We start from the raw sequence: 22,817 nt of genomic DNA, 5'->3' as shown, positions 1-22,817 counted from the left end.
TCCTTGTAGAGGAGCTGGTGTCCTCTGGAGAATCCTCCCTGCCCACTGCCGTGTTCTGCAAAGAGAGCTGTGAAAAGGCCCTGCCCTTTCCCCGTGAAAGGACCAGAACGGTGGGGAACCCCCAGAAACCGTGGGACGGGACAGCTAAGGGCGTCCCAGAGCTTCTCCCGGCGGGCCGCAAAGGCAGAAGAACCAAAGGTGGACAAATGGGGTGGATCGAGGTGGGATGCTTTGAGAGGGAGAAGCGTTGCAGCTTTGAAGAAAGCTGCAGCCTGGGAGGGAAAAGAGAACGATGCCAAGATCCCGGAAAGAAATGCACTGATCCATCTCCCCGGACTTACCTTAGTCCTAGGAAGAAGACCCCATGGTCCCGCAGGATCTACCTGCTTGCTGCCGGCCGCCCACTGCCTCAGGAAGGCGCGGGCATGTGATGCTATCCGTGGGGAAGAAGGCCTTCCTCCCCTTAAATCAGGGCTCCTGGAGAAAAAAAAAAGTGATTTCTATTTAGGGCTGTTCTTGCAGCTTTCCCTGGGGTCCAGCCACTGTCTTGGAGCGGTTTCTATGACAGAGAGAAGACGTATCCGAACCTACAAATTTGAAATTTGGTTGGGGTCTTCCCACCAGGTCTGCCCTTGTCGGAGCAAGACCTCATCTTTATACTCCCTACGGTCTCCGTTTCAGAGACTCGTAAAATGGTTGGGGTTGGCGGGGACCTTCAAGATCATCTCGTTCCGTCTCCCCTGCCATGGGCAGCGACACCTTCCACTAGACCAGGTTGTTCAAAGCCCCGTCCAACCTGGCCTTGGACGCTTTCAGGGAAAGGGCATCCACAACTGCTCTGGGCAACCTCTTCCAGTGTCTCACCACCCTCACCGTAAAGAATTTCTTCCTAACAGCTAACCTAAACCTACCCTCTTTCAGTTTAAAACCGTTCCCCCCTCGTCCTATCACTGCAATCCCTCGTAAAAAGTCCCTTCCCATCCTTCCCTTTAAGTACTCTCCTGTTATTACCTGACATAAAACAGCAAATAGGCTTGCTGCTGGAGAACCGTGCTGATGTCACAACGATCCACAGATGAATCGTTCATCTCGTACCACAGCCCATTGCCGGCCTGTAAAAAAAAAAGGCAACGGTATCTGGAGACGAACTGCGTGGTTTCTCCACAAAAACGGAGGCAGAAGAACTACAGAACCAAGAGTACGCCAAAACAAACCCAACGCAGCCTCTAAGGAGACCTTCTCCTTGGCTGCCAGTATCGCTGCCGTCAAAGTTTGTCCTCCTCAGCACACGTTTTTCTCGTGTGTGGGAGGAAGTTGCTCTTTACCTTCGTGTAGCAGAAATAGTGTCCCGAATGACAGCTATTACCGCTATGCACCAGGACAGCGTATAAAGAGTAGAAGAGCGGTTCTCCATCCGTCTGAGACATGTACGGGCGAAGATCCAAGCAGTTGGAATACTTCACAACCTACGGAGAGACCAAGAGCGCTCAGAAACGATCCTGAAACACTCCACGAAGCAGCCTTCCAAGACCAGGGGCCAGAGGTGTATAAATACATCTTTGGGGCTCATGAACACTTGTTTTTTTTCCCCCAAAGCAACAGGTAATGGTTTGGGTGGCAGGAAACTGTTCTCGGCCAAAGCAGCTCTCTCGGAGCAGAGTACGTCCTTGTCTTCCCGCGGCAACTCTCCCCTCCCCAGAAGGGAACACGAAAAACTCAACATGAGTTGAGTGAAAGAAAGAAAGAAAGTTTCTTTTCACGCTTGCGAAAGAGCGTACTGCTTTGGGAAATAGCCCGCTCCAGGACGAGAACGTCGCCCTCCAGTTGCAGACGCACCTTGTCGATCTTCCCGCCGGTGAAATCTTCAAACCTCTTCAGACAGACGGTGAGAACCTTGGGCGCGCGATGGATTGTAAACCTCTTGGAGGCGGCGACCTTCTTGTTACACCTTGAAACCAAGCACAGAGCCAAGTGCTGAAACGCGACCTTCATAGACGCCCTAGCTTGCCCCAAGAAGGCCAGGCATCCTTTCACGTCTCACACGCCCCTCCGCTGTTTTAAGGCTGCTCGGATGCATAAAGCCGTATTAAAATCCCCGTGCCTCATTATTGCGCATCTAACCCATGTGAAAAAATGACTTATGCTAGAGTATGTGCAGCACCTTCACGCAGGATCTAGTATTAATATGGTGTTAATAATCATCTTACTGGCTGCATGTAAAGCAGTTTCCACCATCCAGCTGCTCGGGTTTCACGAAGTCCGTCAGCGCTGCGGTGACAGATGAGACCGCCTGGAGGAGCGAGAAAGGAGAGAACTGATCTCCGGGAAATGCCGTCGCCCAAACTCGGATCAGGAGTTGACAAGAAGACCCAGGCGGCTGACGCGAGCCACCGGGAACCCGCAAGCGGCGCCCACGAGGAGGCAGAACGGGGGCACGATGCCGAACATTTCCCTCGATTCCTGGGGCTATCAAGAGCTACGTCTCTGCGCCGCTGCTCAGTTCAGCTACCGATGGCGTGCAGGGTCATCAATAATGAAAATAAGACAACCTGTCAGCCTAGGAGTCAGACGGGTGTTGAGGGAGGGCAAAAAGAAGGAGGATGCAGAGGGATCCTTCCACTCCACTTCCCACCCACCACCAAGCTCTCTTGTGTTCACGATACGCGTTTTTAAAGCAACTGCCTTGATTCTGGAAAGCTACAGGGGCCGTGCGACGTCTTGAAGCGCAATTACAAGCTCTCTTACTTTGATATCCAAAGGAATATCCAGAAAGGCCTCGTAGGAATCGGAAGCCACTTTGCAGCTCGAGCACGTGACTGGAAGGAAATTCAAAATGCTCAGCGGTAGGGGAAGTCAACTGTGCCGCTTTACGTCCTTCATACCTACTGCGCCAGTCACACCGTCGGCTGTTCATCGCAGGCAGACAGAAGGGCACAGACAATTCCAAGGAGAGCAACGGTTGTGGAAAAAGTACCTCTGGATCTCAGAAAGCCTCCAAATATTTGGTGGATGATGGTAGTCGATTCAGAAGAGGTGTCCAAGCTGGAAATAAATGGTAAGGCAGAGAGTTATCTCCTCCCGGAGTTTTGCTTTGTGTGAAAGCCCTGGGCATAGTTTTTCCTTGACGGCACTACACCAAGGAGTCCAAAGGGCTCGGGAACATCGCAAAGGGAATTTGCTTGCGCTTACTCGCTGATTCCGCTCAGGCAAGCTCTCTGCATGGCATCAATAGCGTAACGTAAGAACTCGTGGGCATCTTCCTGCATGCCAAGCTGGAAATGTTCTCCTATTACTAAAAAAGAAGAAGTTAGTCGCTTTCTCCTACAAGAACAGAAGAAAACTCGTCAAAGCACCTGAAATGACTCACGTGTGAGAACACTGATGATGGCCGAAGGATAGATGACCCTGCCTGACCAGCGCAGGACGGTGTTAACGTGGTTTTCCATTCTACACATCACGCAGAAGCCTTGCTGACGACCTGAAGAGGGAGGGAGGGAAGCAAGAGCCTTAGGTGAGCAAAACATCCGCAGCGATGGGAAACCGAGTGGGGATTTTGAAGTTCTAAGAACAGTCTCCGCTCCTGCCAAGGTGAGAGCGTCCCAACAAGCCCAGGCCATTTTAGTGCAGAGAAAACTTTCTTCAGAGGGGATGTGAAACTGGCAGAATATTTCTGTGCAATAAGCAAAGAGGGTTTAACCTGCAGGAATAGGGACCAAGACCTGGGGCTAGAAAGGGGTGCCCTTCCGAAGATGAACACGGCTAGATACGGCAAGCGCCTTCTAGGCTTGAGTGTTCAAAGAAGGAATTGGCAAAGAAGGGCTGCTTTTCTCTTAAATTCCGGATTCTTGGAATTTAAGAATTCTCGGGGAATTGGCAAAGAAGGGCTGCTTTTCTCTTAAATTCTGGATTCTTGGAATTTAAGAATTCTCGGGGAATTGGCAAAGAAGGGCGGCTTTTCTCTTAAATTCCAAATTCTTGGAATCCTTGGGAAGCGCCTGACAGATTTACAAGGAGATGTTCGTAAAAGCACTCACACGACCGGCTGTGCTCACGAGAGAGCAGGTAGTTGGCCAGGGGGGGTGTGTATGTCAGGCACTGCAGGACGGAGTTGAGGAAGCACGTGTTGTCCGAGTTGTGGAGTCCTGCTCCGGCTCTCCATCGTTGCTGCCAGTCCATGTAAATGTTCTCCGGGGGAAAGAGGATCCTTTGTGGCGGAGCCATTCCCTCAGCAACGACTGCAGGGAAACGACATTTGAAAAGAGATGAGACAATATTGTTGCGCGAAGGCACGTGTAAAAAAGTTGAGTTCTCTACAGGAGCACCCAGTACAACCAGCTTAAGCATCCAACACGGAAGCGTCAGGGGAAGCCTAACAGTGCCGTTGAAATTTTTCTGGTCAAGAAAGAGTTTTGGAAAACAACGGGTTCCCCTGCTGACTTTCCCTAAAGTCCAACAAACCCACGCTCTGCTTTCTGTGCCTTGGGCTACCTTCCTTTCCCTCTAGAGTCTTGAACTGCAGTATCAAGTCTTCCCTTTTCCTGACTGTAATTTCAGGAAAACAAGCAAGTACCTAGCCCAGAAGGTAACCCTACGAATGTCAGATCTTGCTACGAGCAACGTCTTCTTTCAAAGATTGTACATAGCTGCAGAGCAGTGACAAAACGCGTCTCCCTGCGTCTAACTGAAAACACCCGGGTAAGTCTTGGGTGCTATCGGGAAACGCCCCAGAATTCCCTCTCGGTTGTCAGGACCTCAACATTCAGGGATGGAGCACCAGCCACCTCCGTTGCCTTTGGGGATTCGCAACATCCAAGCCTGCTGCCGAAGCTGTTACTCACAGGACTCGTTCGCCATCGCGGCCGTTGCTCCTCGCAGGAACAGAGGGCAAAGCTTGGGATGACAAAGGATGTCAGGACACGCTCCAGAAAGGCAAGATCAGCGCAAATCCCGTCACCTGATCACAAAGAAATAATCGTAGCTCAACGAAATGATTAAAACAAAAAAAAAAACCCCGAACGCCACCCACAGAACAGGATCCGCCATCGGAAGTGTTTCGGCTTGTCACCGCTGCAGAGCTGCGTTCTGACGGCCCCACTGTCGCAGGACGCCAGCTGACGGCAATTCCCAAGGCCCTTTTGAAAGACTGCGTCGCGTGTCACCTTCTCTGAAGACGACCTGCTGCTCGCCATTAACACCAGTCCTCCAGCCCACACTTTCCCACCTTGTACGCCGGAGCGACCGGCTTTCGGCCGCTACTTTAACGCCTGCCTTTGCCGTGCTCCTTTTCTGTCTCCTTTCCTACCGCGTCAGTCGGGGCGGGCTTCTTGCCATTCTAGGCTGAGCCCAACACCTCAGACTACGCTACCACCCCCCTACTTACCTATCGTAGGAGATGGTAAAGAAATAAGAATTAGCGGACAGGAACTCTGCCCATAGCCAGCCCATCAAGGCGCAATAGCTCAGCCTACAGCTCCGAAGGTATAGACCAGCCTATACTTTTATCCCGTATCTACCTACTCTGTGATCTGTCCTGAAAGTCAAATCATAATTACCTTTGCACGAGGACGGCAGTTGAGGAGAAGCGGGCAGTAAACGATAAATGGTTGGGGAAAAAAAGTAGGCACGCGAGGAGCAGAGGAAGGGTCTGAGTTATCCCGAAGGCCAGCTCAGCCCAACTGGCTGCCTCTGGCTCGCTTTTCGGGATGCCAAGCGCCGGCCAGGTGAGGTCACGAGCGCCGGGCGGGTGCCGCATCGCTGCCCCTTTGTGACACGGGGACGCGCTGCGGCCGCAGCCCGGGCACCTCAGGTAGCCAGCAACTGGGAGCCACTGGGCTTCCCCATGCACTGCCGGCGAAGGGCTGTTCATCCGCTGGCGGAGCTCCCACCTCTTCCCCGAGCCGCACCAGCCAGGTGAATCAAAAGCTGCCCAGGGCTGTAAGGATGCCTCTTCACACCCGGGTTGACCTTGGATTTCTTTTCCACTCTTCCCAGGTACAGGACCGTGTCCGAGGGGTTCGCGTAGCAAAGCACGTTGGTCTCTTGCGGGTTCATTTTCCGATGAATTTTTATCTGCCCCTCGAGATACAGCCACGGGCTGACTCTGAACCGGCGCTACCGAAGAAAAATCTTCAACAACTGCACTGGGTTGACCTTGGCTGGCTGCCGGGCCCCCACCCAGCTGCTCTCTCACCCTTGAGCTCCAAAAAAAAGGTATGTACGTGACTTCTTAGCGTCTTTGCATTTCGTAGAATCATAGAATCGTTTCGGTTGGAAAAGACCTTCAAGATCATTGAGTCCAACCGGCAACCATGCCCGCTAAACCACGTCCCGAAGTACCTTGTCTACGCGCTTTTTGAACACCTCCGGGGATGGTGACGCCACCACTTCCCTGGGCAGCCCGTCCCAATGCCTGACAACCCTTTCAGTAAAGAAATTTTTTTCTAATATCCAAACTAAACCTCCCCTGGTGCAACTTGAGGCCGTTTTCTCTCATCCTATCGCTAGTTACTTGGTAGAAGAGACCAGCACCCACCTCGCTACGACCTCCTTTCGGGTAGTTGTAGAGAGCGATGAGGTCTCCCCGCAGCCTCCTCTTCTCCGGACTACACAACCCCAGTTCCCTCAGCCGCTCCTCATCAGACTTGTGCTCCAGGCCCCTCACCAACTCGGTTGCCCTTCTCTGGACACGCTCCAGCACCTCCATGTCTTTCCCGTAGCGAGGGGCCCAAAACTGAACACAGGACTCGAGGTGTGACCTCACCAGCGCCGAATACGGGGGAACCATCGCCTCCCCGCTCCTGCTGGCCACACCATTTCTGATACCGGCCAGGATGGCGGTGGCCTTCGTGGCCACCTGGGCACGCCGCTGGCTCGTATTCAGCCGGCTGTCGACCAGCACCCCCAGGTCTTCTTCTGCCGGGCAGCTTTCCAGCCGCTCTTCCCCAAGCCTGTAGCGCTGCGCGGGGTTGGTGCGACCCAAGCGCAGGACCCGGCACTTGGCCTTGATGAACTTCATACGATTGGCCTCAGCCCATCGATCCAGCCTGTCCAGATCCCTCCGTAGATCCTTCCTACCCTCGAGCAGATCAACCCTCCCTCCCAACTTGGTGTCGGCAAACCTGCTGAGGGTGCGCCCGATCCCCGCGTCCAGATCGTTGATCGAGATATTAGAACCGGCCCCAATACTGAGCCCTGGGGAACACCACGTGTGAGCCGCCTTTTCTGCTGCCTCCAGGGTTTGTCAGCTTTCTATCAGCCACAGCTTTGCCAGGTTCCCACTCGCGGTGGCTGGAGGCAGTTTTGTTCCTGCCCCGCTTGGCTTACGTAGTTTTGGGCTGTCCCCACTCGGGACATCTGGTATAACCCCTTGTTCCCGCTCCAAACATAGCCCCATGCCAGCTACCGTGAAGAAAATTATCCCAGCCCGAACCAGCACACCTCCCCTGAAAAAGAGAGGGTTTTGATGCCAGGACAAATGACAATTTGCCAGCTTGGCAGAGCACGGGTGTCTTTTCGTGCCCTGAGATGTCTCAGGAGAGGCGGGCTGGGCTAAAGCTTCTCTCCTCCTCCTCCTCTCCGGGTTCTGTGGTCTAGCGGAGCAGCTGGGAATTTTCCGCAAGGACACCCCGGATCCCGGCGTGCCGTCCCGCAGGCAGCAGCACAAGCCGGGAATGACCCTGTCTGCTCAGCACGCTCTGGGTGGTCTCCATGGGAAGGACAGCATGGGACTGGGCTTGTTGTTCCAGCTTTATTAAAAAAAAAATAAATTTATTAAAATATTTTCCGCAGGAGGATTTCACTTCTTCAGGGCTCGCCAGGGGCCAGCAGCACGGTGGCTTCGGGTCCATCCTGATGTTGGCATCTCTCTTATCGGGACGAAGATCGCCTCCGCTGCCGGAGTCCTGACCGAGAGAGTTCAGGGTCTTTCGCCAAGGGCAGGAGGGCTGCAAGAGAAGGACGCAGAGCAGACATGAACCCCCCCACCACGGCCTGCGGAGACCCCCAGGAGTCCCCTCCAGCCCCTCCTCGCCGTCGCAGGTATCCCGCAGCTTAGGACGAGAGGAAACGGCCTCAAGTTGAGGTAAGGGAGATTTAGGTCAGATATTAGGAAAAATTTCTTTACTGGGAGGGTTGTTAAACATTGGAACGGGCTGCCCAGGGACGTGGTTGAGTCACCATCCCTGGAGGTATTCAAAAAGCGAGTGGACGGGGTACTTCAGGACGTGGTTTAGCGGGCATGGTTAATGGTTGGAAACTAGTGGTTTCCACCTGGGGGGGGCAAGAACAGACCCCACAGAGCCGTGGGGCGGAACGGATTTTGCGTGTCCCCCCCGCCCCCCCACCTCCGCCGTGGGGCAGCTCCCCGAGCACTCACCGTTGACGTACCCTCAGCCCGGAGTCGCTCCAAGAGGGGCCGGACGCTGAACGGTCGCCCCACGACCACCGTAATTCGCTACGGGACAGCGTCAGTAACCCCCCCGCAGCCCCCCCAAAAGCCCGCAGCCCCCCCCCCCGCCACCCCAAAGCCACCCTGCCCCGCTAAGCACCCCGTAATCCCGGCCCCACGGCGCATCCCGAGCCCTGCCCCACAACCTGGGGGGGGTCCGCCTGCGTGCCCCTCCCACCCCAGAGACCCCCCTCCCCATCGCTCACCTGCCCCACGCGGGGGACGTAGGGGGGGGCGTTGGGCAGGACGTCGTTCATGCCTGGCACGGGGGGGGGGGGGGGGCGCAGCTTGGCACCTGCGTGGAGTAGCGGCGAGAAACCCCCCCCCCCCCCCACCCCGCCGCCGCGGCACGACAACCCCCCCCCCCCGCGGCACAACAACCCCCCCGAGTCGTATTTCCCCCCCCCCAGCCCCACCTGCCTGCATCCCCCATCCCTCCCCCCCCCCAATTCTTCCTGCCCCCCCCCCCCCGAGGGCCGCTCGGTTTTGTCCCCCATCCCCCCCCCCCCCCGAGTGCCGCTCGGTTTTGTCCCCCCCCGGCCCCCCGCTCACCCCCGTGCCACAGGGGCAGGATGACGGGGTCGAGGCGACACTCGGCCAGGAGGCGCCCGATGCCTGGGGGGGGGGCAAGGTGGGCGTTTGGGGGGGGCCAGGTAGCCCTTGGGGGGGGGGGGGGGGCCACGAGAGGGGCAAAGGAGGCAAGCAGGGAGCGAGGGGGGGGGTCAAGAAGAAGTTGGGGGTCGGGGGGGGGTCTCACCCCACTTGAAGCGCACGAACTCCTGCCCCATGTTCACTTTGCCTGTGGGGACATGGGGACGTGGGGGGGGGCAGCACAGGAGAACCCCCCCTCGCCACCAAAAGGGTCCCCCCGGGCCCCCCCCAGCCCTTTATCTGCCCCCCCCCCCCCCCCCCTCCACCCAGGTCTGGAGAAGAGAGACCGATCCCCAAGGCTCCCAGTCTCTCCTAGTGGTCCCAGTTTCCCCCCCCGCCCCCCCCCCCGGGGGTCTCGGTGACCTAAATACGAACCCCTTCCCCCAACCCCAGTGCTCCCAGTCCCTCTAGAGCAAACCAGCGTCCCGTTGCCCAGTTTCTCCCAGTACCCTCAGGGAAGACGTGGACCCAGTCCCCCTGGTTGAGCTTCTCCAGGATGAAGTCCATCCCTCGCTGGTACACGCCGTCCCCTGGGGACACCAGTTCAGCGCACTGGGAGCCCCCCAGTACGGACTGGGACCAGCCCAGCACAACCACCCCCCCTCACTCCCCCGAGGTAAACCGCAACCGCTCCCAGTACAGGCCGCAACCGCCCCAGTACAGACTGGAACACCCCAAACCAGGCTGGGCCTGACACAGCACCACCCCCCCCCCCCGACCCAGTACAAACTGGGATGCCCCCCAGTAGAGACGGCGATCCCCTGCCTCCGCCCTGCACTCCCCCCCCCCCCGCCTCCCAGTTGCCCCCAGTGCCTCCCAGTGCCCACCCCGGCAGACGGGGACGCAGCGGCCCAGGCTGAAGAAGCGCGAGTGCAGCTCCCGGGTGAAGCAGATGGCGGCGGCCGTGGGGGTCCTGGGGAGGGGGGGGGACGGGGTGAGCAGGGAGGGGGCTCCCTGAGACCCCCCCCCCCCGAGACCCCCCCCCGGCCTCACCACCGCATCTTGTGCAGACTCCAGACGTGCCGCAGCTTTAGGGAACCTGGTGGAGGGAAGAAGCCGGGGGGGGGGGGTCACGGGAGCACCCCTAGACCAGACACAGACACCCACCCCCCAGAGCTCCCTCAGAAATCCCTGGGGGCCCCCCAACACATTTGGGATCCCCCGGGGACCCCCCCAACTCCCTTGGGATCCCCCAGGGACCCCCCCCGACACACTTGGGATCCCCCAGGGACCCCCCCCGACACACTTGGGATCCCCTGGGACCCCCCCCGACTCCCTTGGGATCCCCCAGGGACCCCCCCCCGACTCCCTTGGGATCCCCCGGGGACCCCCCCAACTCCCTTGGGATCCCCCAGGGATCCTCCCAGTTCCCTCAATATCCACCGGGGAACCCCCACCGCTGCCGCTGACCCCCACAGCACGTCCCCAGAGCACCCCAGAGACCCCCCCCACCCCACCAGCTCCCTCAAAAATCCCTGGGGACCCCCCCAGCACCCTTGGGGTCCCCCAGGGACCCCCCCAACTCCCTCAATATCCACCAAGGAACCCCAACCGCTGCCGCTGACCCCCACAGCACGTCCCCAGAGCCCCAGAGCACCCCAGAGACACCCCCCACCCCACCAGCACCCCTTGGGATCCCCTGGGGACCCCCCCGACACCCTTGGGATCCCCTGAGACCCCCCCCAACACCCTTGGGATCCCCTGGGGCCCCCCCCCCCGCAGCCAGGCGTACCCCAGAGGTGCGGGTCATCCATACAAGACTGGTGGTTGGAGAGGGTGAGGAGGGGAGTGAGGGGCCCCCGGCGCTCCACCAGTTCGTGCAGCACCTCGGCGTTGTGCACCCGCAACCGGTTCAGGTAGCCTGGCACCGGGGGGGGGGGGAAAAAAAAAAAAAATAAAATAGTAAGGGGTGGGGGGGGGGAACTGGGGTTGGGACACCTCTCCAGCCATGGCCGCCGTCTGACAGCAGGTACTCGCCGTGGATGCCAGGTGAGGCGGAGGGAGCCCTGTCGCCTTGTCCCTTTGCGGGAGGGGGCACCCCTGGGAGAGGTGGGGGGGGGAAATGTTCTGAGGCCTGGTCCTTTTTGGGGGGGGGGGACACACACGCGTCCGGCTTGGGTCCTTGTCAGGGAGGACACCCTGATGCCCAGGTTCCTTGGAGCGGGGGGGGTCGGCAGATCCCGATGCCTGGTCCCTTTGTGGGGGGCAGATCCCGATACCTGTGCCCCCACACATGCGTGCATCTACACCCCCCCCCCCCCGCCACGGGGCCAGCTGCCACAGGCGTGAGGGCGCGCCCCGCCATCGCCGCCATCGCCGTTACCGAAAAGCTCGGAATGAAGAACTTATCAACACCAAGTTAGTGTAGATAAGCAGACACTTCTTTATCGACGGCCGGGTGCGCGGGCGAGTCCTCTCACGAACCACGCACACCTGTCTCCAAAACAATACGCCTTATATTAAGACTTATCGATACATATTCATTAGATTTCCAAGAAAAGTTATACATATTCATTAGACTTCCGGGAAATCATTAGCATATGTAAATGTCCTTTACGCAGGCGCAGTGAAGGTTTCTCCGAGGCGTGGTAAGCCTTGGAGGCGGGTAGCTTTTGACTAGGAGGTGTGTTTTGGTATTATAATGAAGCAAAGTTCGTCTAGTGTTCATGATTTCTTCATCGATGTTACGGCAACGGTCGCAATCCATCCTTTTTGACAGTAGCTATGCGGTTATCTCTAACGGCTCTAGCCAGGGACCTTCCAGGAGCCTTGTACCGCACGTTCTATCCTTGGGGATCGGCCGCTGCGTTCCAAACAGGCCGTTGTCAGGTAACGTACTGACAACTCTTACACCACCCCGTTGTCAGGTATTTCTTTATCCTGTTCTCTAAGTTCTAAATGTTCCTACTAGATGATTTTAGCCAATTTCTCCGGCCTTGATACGGGGCTATACAGGGGATTTTACAGCAGACACTGGTTGGCGGTTAAATATATAAAATACAACATACATATGATTTTGCTAAAATATTAAAACTAAATATGATTAATTCTAACTAATAACAAATTAATGACAAACCAGTAACGTTTCCCCCCTTTGAAAGTGTTGAAAATTATTTCAATACTTTCACATCATCTGTCTAATATTTATTTATTATTATTCTGAGAGTCAATATTTGTTTCGACATATATTGGTGGTGGACTGCATTCTGGTGGAACAATTGGAACTTCTCTCATGATCATGCGATTTATTACAATTCTATTGATAAATTGTTTTTTTTAGACAAGCATATAGTAGCATGATCATCAAAAAGACAATTAGTAACAGAAACAAAGTTTTGATTAGAGACCGTAACCAAGAGCTCAGATTTTATCTTAATCTACTAAAAATTTTTCTTAACTAATCTTTTGACATATCTTCTCGAGTAGTTTCAGTTAATTTGAGAGAATTTTTAAATCCTCTACACAAGCAGCCATATTTTAAGGCTGTAGCTAAAGGAAGAATTCTTTCGATTGCTGGGTCTTTAGTACTACAATAATAAATTTTTTTTCACATCCTCACTAAGATACTAAGTTTTCTTTTTTTTCACAATGAACTGCCCCTGTCGTCTACTGATGGCCAGGTTGTATTTAGTCACTGGCCTTTGTTTGCAATAGGTGGTTTTGTTTCTATGTTCCAGGGTAGTTAAATTCATAGTTAAAATTTTCCAAGGAATAGATTCTCTCACTGCTCTTGGTATCGGCAAACAAGCAGTAATTTGGGTAACATTTTGCAAGCTGGCAAATCTCTTAATCAATCTTAACATCAAATTTTTTTGGATTTTTTTTTTCAGGAATGCCAATCAATTTTTCTGTTTTTATTTGTCTTTTGTTTTTAATCATCAAATCAGTCCGGGTTTCCACCACCGTTATCTGTCGAACTAATATAAAAAGAACAAGCACAAACAGATATGAAAAATTAGACATGTTTCAGAGTCAGTTTTAAAGTCGTTGGATCCCGGTTAATAATCTTCCATGGAGTAGGTGCCTTTTTCACTCGAGTGTAGTGTATCCAAGCATCCGATTCTGCAATTTTAATAGCCGTGAAGGTGGTTAACAGTATCTGGAAGGGTCCTTTTTAACGTTCCTGCAGGGGTTCGGAAGTCTACGTTTTCACATAGACCTAGTCTCTTGGTTGTAAGTCATGCACCGGAACTTCCAGGGATAATGGTCTATTCCACACCACTGCTCTCCGAATTACAGTCAAAGTTTTTTCTAAGGAAAGCAAATAGTTATACACATCTTGTTTTCCTTTCACCTGCATGTTCGGGTTTGGTTCTGGAGATTTATCAGGTTTCCTATACAATAATTCATAAGGACTGACTGAGGTTCCACTCTTTGGCTGTACTCTGATTCGCAATAATGCCAATGGAAGTGCTTGAGGCCATTTTAAATTAGTCTCTTGACAGATTTTGCTTATTTGCCTTTTTAAGGTTTGATTCATTCTTTCTACTTTTCTACTGGATTGTGGCCTCCATGGGGTATGTAAATCCCATGTGATACCCAGAATTTTGCTAACATTTTGGACTACTTCTGCAACAAAGTGTGGACCTCTGTCAGAAGAAATTCCAATAGGAACTCTAAATCTTGGAATTATTTCTCGTAGTAACCATTTTATTACTTCCTTTGCTCGTGTGGAACGACAGGGAAAAGCTTCTGGCCATCCTGTAAAAGTATCAACCCCCACCAGGATGTACCGATACCCATTCTGTTTAGGTAGTTCTGAAAAATCTACTTGTCAATAGTCTCCAGGCTCTATATCAGATTTTATTCGACCCATTTGAACCTTTTTCCTGATTATTGGATTATTTTTCAAACATACCTTACACTTCGCAGTTATTATTTTAGTTATTCCTAACATTCTGAGCGATACTACTTGTTTTTGTAAGGAAGTTACTAAGGCCTCTGCTCCTCAGTGACACTCCTGATGTTTTGTTTGAATTATTTCTCTCATCAAAAAGGGTGGAACTACTACCTGTCCTTTAGGTGTTACTCACCATCCGGCTAGGTTTTTCTTAACATTTAATAATTGACCTAGCTTATTATCTTCCTCTGAGTATTTTGGTTCTTCTCTAGGGAGAGTTACTGTTTTGGAGGGAATTAATGCCATTTACAATGTTCGTTCCTTTGTTACCTTTCTTGCCGTTCGGTCGGCTAAATTATTTTCAGCAATTTCCTTTGTTTTTCCAATTTGATGTGCTTTACAGTGCATGATTGTTACCTGATCTGGTTTTTGAACTGCTTGTAATAATTGTAAAATTTCATCTTGGTGTTTAATATTTGATCCTTGGGAGGACAATAATCCTCTTTCTTTCCACAATGCTGTATGGACATGTATCACTCCAAAAGCATACTTTGAATCTGTCTAAATATTTACTTTGCCATGGGGAGACCCCCCCGCCCCCGGTTCTGGGGGTGCCTTGCCCTGCGCCCCATAACCCCACACCCCATCACTCTCACCTCCCAGGACATGAGGGTCCCGCACCCCATAAGACCCCCATGACACTGTGCCTGCACCCCACACCTCCACTGTGCCCCCCCCCCATGTACCCCATAACCCCTCCCATGCTCCTCCTGGGAGCCCCCACCCCATAACCCCACCCTCATGTACCCCTACAGGACCCTCACCCCATAACTCCCCCCCCCTTCACCCCACAACCGCCCACCGTGGGCCCCCCCACCCCAAATTCTGAGTTGTTTCCCCCCCCCACTCCCCAGCACTGCCTCCCCTACTCACCCCCGGGGCATGGGGGCCAGGCGGGGGGCTGTCCCGGGGGGGTCCCCCCCTCGGGACCCCGACTCCTCTTTGGCTCCAGCTCCTCCTTGGCCAGGGGGGGGAGGTCACCCCGCTCCGCCCGGCGTTTCCGACGTCTTTCGGGGTCCCGGCCACGGGCGCGAGCACCCCGCCGCTCCGCCTGCTCCAGCTGGGAAGAGAAGAGGGGGGGACGCACACCCAACCCATCAGTCACACACAGCCCCCCCCCCCAAATTGGGGGGGACCCCTGGAAGGGGAGTTTAGGGTCCCCAGGGAGCTCTGAGGTCATTTTGAGGACCCCATCGTGAGGAGAAGGTGGAAGAAGGTAAGGGGAGCAATGTAGGGTTGGTTTGGGGGTCCCTGGGGTGATTTTGGGGTCCCCAGAGGAGTTTCAGGGTCCCAGGGGGGTGGGGTGGGGACCCTAACTTGAGGAGAAGGTGGAAGAGGGTCACGGGAGGAGTGTGGGGCCGGTTTTGGGGTCCCCGGGGCAGTTTGGGGGGGGTCACCAGCAGAGTTAAGAGATGGTTGGGAGGGGTTCTGGGTTGCAAGGGGATGGTTTAGGGTGGCTGTAAGGTGAGGGGGCAGTTCTGGGGTGCCAAGAGTGGTTTGGGGCAGTTTTGGGGTCCTGGGGATGCTTCAGGGTTTTTTGGGGGGAGGTTCAAGGATGGTTTGGGACAGTTTTGGGGTCCTGAGAACGCTCTGGCATGTTTTTGGGGTCCTGACAGTGGTCTGAGTGAGTTTTTGGGTCCTGGGGAGACTTTGGGTTTGTTCCAGGATCCCGAGAGTAGTTTTGGGCAGTTTTTCGGATGCTTTGAGGTAGTTCTGGGGTCCTGAATGTGATTTAGGGTAGTTTTGGGGTCCTGGAGAGAATTTGGGGTGGTTCTGGAGTCCCAAGAATGGTTTGTGGGTTTTGTGGATGCCTTGAGGAGGTTCTGTGGTCCCTGAGAATGGTCTGGGGCAATTTTGGGGATCCTGGGGACACCTTAGCATGGGTTTGGGGTCCTGAGATTGGTTAGAAGCAGTTTTGGGGTCTTGGGGAGACTTTGGGGTTGTTCTGGGATCCCAAGAGAGGATTGGGGCAGTTTTGGAAATGCTTTGATGTGATTCTGGGGTCCTGAGTGTAATTCAGGGTAGTTTTGGGGTCCTGGGGACCTTTTGGAGTGGTTTTGGGGTTCCAAGGATGGTTTGGGGCAGTTTTGGGGTCCTCAGGAGACTTTGGGGGGGATGTTGGCATCCCGAGAGTGGTTTGGGGCAGTTCTGGTATCCTGGGCATGCTTTTTTTGGTGGGTTCAAAGAATGGTTTGGGAAAGTTTTGGCATTGAGAAAACTTTATTGTGGTTCTGGGGTCCTGAGAGTGGTTTGGGGCAGTTTTCTAAGGGTAGCTCTGGGGACGCTTTGGTGTGGTTTGGGGATCCCAAGTGTGCTTTAGGGTAGTTTTGGGGTCCTAGGGAGACTTTGGGATGGTTTTGGTGTACCAACAGTTGTTTGGGCCAGTTTTAGGGTCCTGGAAACACACTGGGGTGGTTTGGGGATCCCAAGGATGGTTTGGGGCAGTTTGGGTGACGCTCTGAGGTGGGTCTGGGGTCCTGAGAGTGGTTTGGGGAAGTTCTGGGGTCATGGGGGACGCTTTGACCTGGGTTTGGGGTCCTGAGATTGGTTAGAGGAACTTTTGGGGTCCTAGGGAGACTTTGGGGTTGCTCTGGCATCATGAGAGTAATTTAGACTACTTCTGGGGTCCTGGACAATGCTTTGGGGTGGTTTTGGTGTCCCAAGGGTGGTCTGGGCCCGTTTTAGGGTCCTGGAAACACTTTGGGATCCCAAGGACTGTTTGGCACAATTTTGGGGATACTTTGAGTTGGGTCTGGGGTCCCGAGAGTGTTTTGGCACAGTTTTGGTGTCCTAGGGACGCTCTACTGTTTATTTGGAATTCCAAAGATGGTTTGGGGCAGTTTTGGGGTCCTGAAGACACTTTGGAGTGGTTTTGGAATCCCAAGGATGGTTTGGGAGAGTTTTGGGGATGCTTTCAGATGGTTCTGGGGTCCCATGAGTGATTTAGGGCAGTTTTGGGGTCCTGGCTATGCTCTGGTTTGGTTTGGGGCAGTTCGGATGCCCTGGGGACACTTCAGGCATTTTGGGGGAGTTCCAAGGATGGTTTGGGGCTGTTTTGGGGTACTGGGGGGAACTTTGGAGTGCTTTTATGGTCCCAAGGGTGGTTTGGGAGAGTTTTGGGGATGCTTTCAGATGATTCTGGGGTTCCAAGAGCGATGTAGTGCAGTTTTGGGGTCCTGGGCAAACTCTGGGGTGGTTTTGGGGTCCTGAGAGTGGTTTGAGGCAGTTTTGGGTACTGGGGGGAACTTTGGAGTGCTTTTAGGATCCCAAGGATGGTTCGGGGCAATTTTGGGGATGCCTTCAGAGGGTTCTGTGATCCTGACAGCAGTTTAGGGTAGTTTTGGGGTCCTGGGGAGACTTTGGGCTGGTTTTGGCATCCAGAGAGTGCTTTGAGGCAGTTTCTGGATCCTCAGGAGACTCTGGGGTGTTTTGGGGTTCCAAAAGTGGTTAAGGGCAGTTCTGGGGACCTGGGGACATTTTGGTGTGGTTCTAGGGTCCTGAGTGTAATTTTGTTGTGGTTTTGGGGTCCTGGGCAAGCTTTGGGGTCGATTTGGTGTCCCAGGGGTGGTCTGGGCCAGTTTTAGGGTCCTGGAAACACTTTGGGTTGATCTGGGGATCCCAAGGACAGGTTAGCGCAATTTTGGGGATGCTCTGAATTGGGTCTGGGGTCCCGAGGGTGGTTTGGCACAGTTTTGGTGTCCTAGGGATGCTTTAGGGGTTTTTGGGGGGGGGTTCCAAGGGTATTTTGGGGAAGTTTTGGGGTCCTGAGGATGCTTTGCGGTGGTTTGGCGATCCCAAGGATGATTTGGGGCAGTTTTGGGGATGCTTTCAGATGGTTCTGGGGTCCTGAGTGCAGTTTTGGGGTCCTGGCTATGCTCTGGTTTGGTTTGGGGCAGTTCGGATGCCCTGGGGACACTTCAGGCATTTCTGGGGAGTTCCAAGGATGGTTTGGGGCAGTTTTGGGGATGCCTTCAGAGGGTTCTGTGATCCTGACAGCAGTTTAGGTGGTTTTGGGGTCCTGAGGAGACTTTGGGCTGGTTTTGGTGTCCCAAGGGTCGTTTGGGCCCGTTTTAGGGTCCTGGAAACACTTTGGGATCCCAAGGACAGTTTGGCACAATTTTGGGGATGCTTTGAGGTGGGTCTGGGGTCCCGAGAGTGGCTCGGCACAGTTTTGGTGTCCTAGGGACGCTTTGGGGGTTTTTTAGGTTTCCAAGGATGGTTTGGGACAGTTTTGGGGGATGCTTTCAGATGATTCTGGGGTTCCAAGAGCGATGTAGTGCAGTTTTGGGGTCCTGGGCAAACTCTGGGGTGGTTTTGGGGTCCTGAGAGTGGTTTGAGGCAGTTTTGGGTACTGGGGGGACCTTTGGAGTGCTTTTAGGGTTCCAAGGATGGTCTGGGGCAGTTTTCGGGTCTTGATGACGCTTTGGAGCGGTTCTGTAATCCCAAAGATGGTTTGGGAGAGTTTTGGGGATGCTTTCAGAGGGTTTTGTGATCCTGACAGCAGTTTAGGTGGTTTTGGGGTCCTGAGGAGACTTTGGGCTGGTTTTGGTGTCCCAAGGGTCGTTTGGGCCCGTTTTAGGGTCCTGGAAACACTTTGGGATGCCAAGGACAGTTTGGCACAATTTTGGGGATGCTTTGAGGTGCGTCTGGGGTCCCGAGAGTGGTTCGGCACAGTTTTGGTGTCCTAGGGACGCTTTAGGGTTTTTTTAGGGCTCCAAGGATGGTTTGGGACAGTTTTGGGGATGCTTTCAGATGATTCTGGGGTTCCAAGAGCGATGTAGTGCAGTTTTGGGGTCCTGGGCAAACTCTGGGGTGGTTTTGGGGTCCTGAGAGTGGTTTGAGGCAGTTTTGGGTACTGGGGGAAACTTTGGAGTGCTTTTAGGGTCCCAAGGATGGTTTGGGACAGTTTTGGGGATGCTTTCAGAGGGTTCTGTGATCCTGACAGCAGTTTAGGGTAGTTTTGGGGTCCTGGGGAGACTTTGGGCTGGTTTTGGTGTCCCAAGGGTCGTTTGGGCCCGTTTTAGGGTCCTGGAAACACTTTGGGATCCCAAGGACAGTTTGGCACAATTTTGGGGATGCTTTGAGGTGCGTCTCGGGTCCGAAGAGTAAGCTGCGTGGTGCTTAGTTGCTGCCTGGGGTTAAACCACGACACTCTCCCGTGCAATACGCGTGTGTGCCAGGCAGGGCAGTTCCCACCCGTGCTGTTGTGTAGTCTGTGTCCTTCGTTCCGCCTTCCGCAGGTCTCGGTGGGCTTGGTGCTCAGCAAGTTTGGCGTGCCCCTCAGTCTGTAGTCTTGATTGCCTTGCCTCGTCTGCGTAGAGTCGGCCAAGCGCGTCTTGTCTTGCAGCTGAAGCTTAAATCCTGGATCTGTCTTGCGTGCGTTGTGTTGTGGATGTTTCTGGATGATTCTGCTTGCAGTGGCTATCAGGGCTGCGTCAGCAGCTCTTCTCCTGAGAGCCCTGTTTTCATGGGGTCTGCTTTCTGGGGTTTCTTCTCCACGTCTTTAGGGTCTTAGGTCTTACAGCCTGGCTTCTTGTGCATCCATTGTCCCAGTTTTGACAGTAAGTTCTTGTCGCGGGCCGTTACATTTGACTTTTTTTTTTTCTCTGGGGCTCCCATAGAGCCTCCTTGCCTCGCCGTTGCAGCCCCGTAGGTCTTCTTGCCCGACAGCATCTCCCATCTGGGAGTCATTCTTCTCGCTGAGAGTTTTCTCTCATTTTTGAGTCCCACTGTTTGTAGCGTTCTCTGTATTGTCAGTGTACGCACGTGCGTGTTTGGCTTGGAGCCGCTCTGCCTGGGGATGCAAAGTCAGGGAACAGCAGTAAGAGTCTATGGTTAATATATTGATACACCTAAACTGTTTTGCAGGCGCTGCGTGGGCTGCCTTTGGAATTAGATGAGCATTTGAGGTGAGCTGTGTGGTAGCAAGGAGGAGCGTGGGGCTGGTGACTTCTCACAAGCGCAACGGTAGTTTTCTGTCTTTTGGTATCTTAGGTGCTACAAGCGATGACGTCCGCAGCATCCAATGCAGCGATCACTGTGGAGCAGGTGAGCGGAAGTGTAAAAGGAACAAGGCCTTAAGCCTTATTGTTTTAAGACTATTTGTATCAGACATATAGCTAATGATTAGAAATTGGTTTAGATATGATTAATAGAATGCAGGTGCTTATAAAACAATATCTATGAGCTGCAGAATTGTTCTATGAGACTCCCTTTTCATGGCTGGCTTAAAATCCAGACAAGCTGAATCAACAGAGGAAGGATCACACATCTTAGACCTAAGACATGGGAGTAAGTGATTAACTTTAGAACAAGATAAATTAATAAAATAACCTGAGTAGTTTCTTTAGAAATTCATAGGTACCTTTGAAGTGTAAGAAGATAAGTGACGATGGTGACCGGAGACCTTCTGCCTGTGACCACCAATCTCAGAAGAGCCGAGACATGAGAATGGAGAATGGATGAGATAAGATGATGAATGATAATGATATGAGAACAGAGAATCGGCTGGAAAATTACAGAGACTTTGGATTGGGACAATGGGTGGCAAAAGGGTATATAAGGTTTGGAAACTTTTGGAAGTGGGCCATTCGCTGCGGTGGTGGCCCAACTCTGAGTTGTTAATAAAGCAAACCTAGAGAAACCCACATCTGAAAATTCCTTAACAGGAAGGCCATATTGCTTTTGAGGAGGGGTTTGTTGCGGAAGAGGTCTGTGTCGATTGACATGACTGCTGGTACTGGGTTTTTTGGTTGTGGTTGGTTTGTTTGTTTGTTTGTTTTTCTTTTTTTGTAGATGTTGAAGCGGAACCTGGCAACTGCAGGACTATCCTGGTTAGCTGATGTGGTTTTTGTTGAGGATGGATGCAGACCCCCGGCCCTCTGGAAGCTAAGTTGAGGGAGCAGAGACCACTGCCCTGCAGCGTGTAGTTTTGATTTTAGTTTGAAAGAGGTTTTTCCAAAATGGAAATCTTTCTCATTCAAAGAAGTTGCATTTTATGAGCTTTCCACCAGAGCGGATCTTCAGCGATGCTGTACTTGGCGGTAGAAGTCATCAGCAACAAGACTGTTCACTCTTAAAAAAAAAAAAAAAGTTGATTTCCTTCCAAAGACGCAAGTACAGCACGTCTTTTGAAAGTTGATTGCATCGCTGCTTTTTGGGTTCTCAGCTGTAACAGTCGAGATCTCTTAAAAACGTGTTCCTCTGCACGCTGCAGTACAGCCAATAGGAAATCTGCCAGTCCTTTTTGGTAGCCTGAGGTATTGCAGCACTGGGGATTTGAATTTCCACCCCCCCCAAAAGTAAAAGCATAGGAGGGATCTCTTATCTCACTGATTTTTTTTTTCTGTCATAAATGAAACTTTAAAAGAAGTTAAAATTGTATAATTTACAAACTGACTTGCATTGTTTAAACCGTAACTGCCAGTAGCTGTAGCATAGAATTAATTAGGTGCGCTTAAGCAGTTAGGTCTTTGTTCTACATGTTTAAAAAGAGAGGCAGCTAAATGTTACGGGTTTTTTTCCCAATATTTTGACAGGGTGCTCCAAAGTACTTTATTTCTGTCTGGCTTTCAGTGGTGCATTTCCCTGGCAGTCAGTAGCATCTCTCTTGGGCAGTACAGGTGTCCCTCCGAATCATGTAACACACACAAAACGCCCTGTAGTCAAATAATAACTCTGTATTTTGGAGATGGCTGATTTAATGGTGTCAGTTCACGGCTGTGCAAGTTAAGTTAGTGCAAAAGGAAAACCAAATACTTTTTTATCATATTAGTATTTTATTGGATGTATATAAATATCTGCATACCTTCTTAGTATGAAGTGAATTCTGGAGATTTGTTCTTTATTTTTCATTTTACTCTTTGAAGTTTTACACTTCGCTTTCAGCTTTATTGGCCGAGCGAGCAAGATGTGCAGCAGCAGCAGCAGCAGCGCAAGGGCTGTGGCTATTGCGGTGGATCCGTAAGCGTAGATTCTGATGACGTTACAGCCTTGTCCCGCAGCCCCCCGGGATTATCTCCCTGCAGCAGGGCTGTGAGGAGGGGAGGAGACACTTTCCAACCCTGGCAAGAGCGTTTACTTTTACGCTAAGAATGCGTTCAGAACGGTATCAGTTTGTCTTAACACCGGTTTGTTCAAATCACTCTAGCAAAGTGACTCACTGCTGCACATCTTGCTTGCTCGGTCAATAAAGCTGAAAGCAAAGTGTAAAACTTCAAAGAGTAAAATGAAAAATAGAGAACAAATCTCCATAATTCACTTCGTACTAAGAAGGTATGCAGATATTTATATACATCCAATAAAATACTTATATGATAAAAAAGTATTTGGTTTTCCTTTAAAAAAAACGACGCGTTGTATTTTGAGCTGACCGCTTTACCTAGAATCCTCCTTTAGCTCAGCTACTACCCCTTATTCTGATAGAATTCCCCTACTTTCTTCTGTGCTATTTTTTTAATATGCTGATGTTTTAGGGTGGTTTCGAGGATTCCCGAGAAGGCGCGCGCGCACACACACACACACACTGACTGTAAGGGAAAAAGCAAGCATTTATTAACGACAGAGACGCGTTACGCTAAGAGTATTTTGTAAAGCAGATTAACGTACCGACCCGAGGACCGTGAGGAAGGTGGACCATCCGTACGTTCTTGCGCCGCGAGCTCAGCCCAGCCAGCTTTTCCGTGGGAAAAGCTTTCCCGTGGCACCGGCGGCCTCGCCGTACACCAGCCCGATGCTCTTCGGAAAAATCCCGGTATTTACACATTTGCGGAGGAACGGGTTTCGGCACACGTGGCCAGCGGGTGCCAAAACGCGCCTCGG

At 52.7% G+C, this 22,817-nt stretch overlaps 2 protein-coding genes and 1 long non-coding RNA gene across 4 annotated transcripts in view; 1 reads left to right on the top strand and 2 right to left on the bottom strand.

The window, feature by feature from the left end:
- Positions 1 to 144: 144 nt before the first annotated feature.
- LOC115338251 (ubiquitin carboxyl-terminal hydrolase 42-like) overlaps positions 145 to 22,817 on the bottom strand; it is a 30,988-nt gene continuing 8,315 nt past the window's right edge. Inside the window, exons 5-13 of the mRNA XM_041121906.1 lie at positions 3,190 to 3,292; positions 2,975 to 3,042; positions 2,746 to 2,816; positions 2,208 to 2,290; positions 1,837 to 1,948; positions 1,326 to 1,466; positions 1,012 to 1,112; positions 338 to 477; positions 145 to 272 (exon numbers count right to left, since the gene is read on the bottom strand). Of these exons, the coding sequence (XP_040977840.1) occupies positions 145 to 272; positions 338 to 477; positions 1,012 to 1,112; positions 1,326 to 1,466; positions 1,837 to 1,948; positions 2,208 to 2,290; positions 2,746 to 2,816; positions 2,975 to 3,042; positions 3,190 to 3,292 (947 nt within the window). The remainder of the gene's footprint in view (positions 273 to 337; positions 478 to 1,011; positions 1,113 to 1,325; positions 1,467 to 1,836; positions 1,949 to 2,207; positions 2,291 to 2,745; positions 2,817 to 2,974; positions 3,043 to 3,189; positions 3,293 to 22,817) is intronic.
- Positions 7,590 to 10,971, bottom strand: LOC115338250 (tafazzin-like; the record flags this gene model as incomplete). The annotated part of the gene is made up of 9 exons (XM_030006754.1): positions 7,590 to 7,943; positions 8,375 to 8,452; positions 8,653 to 8,705; positions 8,999 to 9,061; positions 9,204 to 9,245; positions 9,547 to 9,627; positions 9,925 to 10,010; positions 10,091 to 10,136; positions 10,830 to 10,971. Coding segments are annotated over 9 exons (945 nt in total), but the record flags the coding sequence as incomplete, so codon positions are not given.
- LOC115338248 lies at positions 11,043 to 20,640 on the top strand. 2 transcript variants are annotated; one of them, XR_003922360.2, is made up of 4 exons: positions 11,043 to 11,086; positions 19,866 to 19,906; positions 19,992 to 20,045; positions 20,348 to 20,640. It is a non-coding gene; the product is annotated as an uncharacterized LOC115338248 (long non-coding RNA). The 2 variants fall into 2 exon arrangements; XR_003922361.2 differs by having other exon boundaries at positions 19,969 to 20,045.

This window comes from Aquila chrysaetos, unplaced genomic scaffold (assembly GCF_900496995.4).
Source record: "Aquila chrysaetos chrysaetos unplaced genomic scaffold, bAquChr1.4, whole genome shotgun sequence".
NCBI lineage: Eukaryota > Metazoa > Chordata > Aves > Accipitriformes > Accipitridae > Aquila > Aquila chrysaetos.
This window is presented reverse-complemented; position numbering and strand designations above follow the sequence as displayed.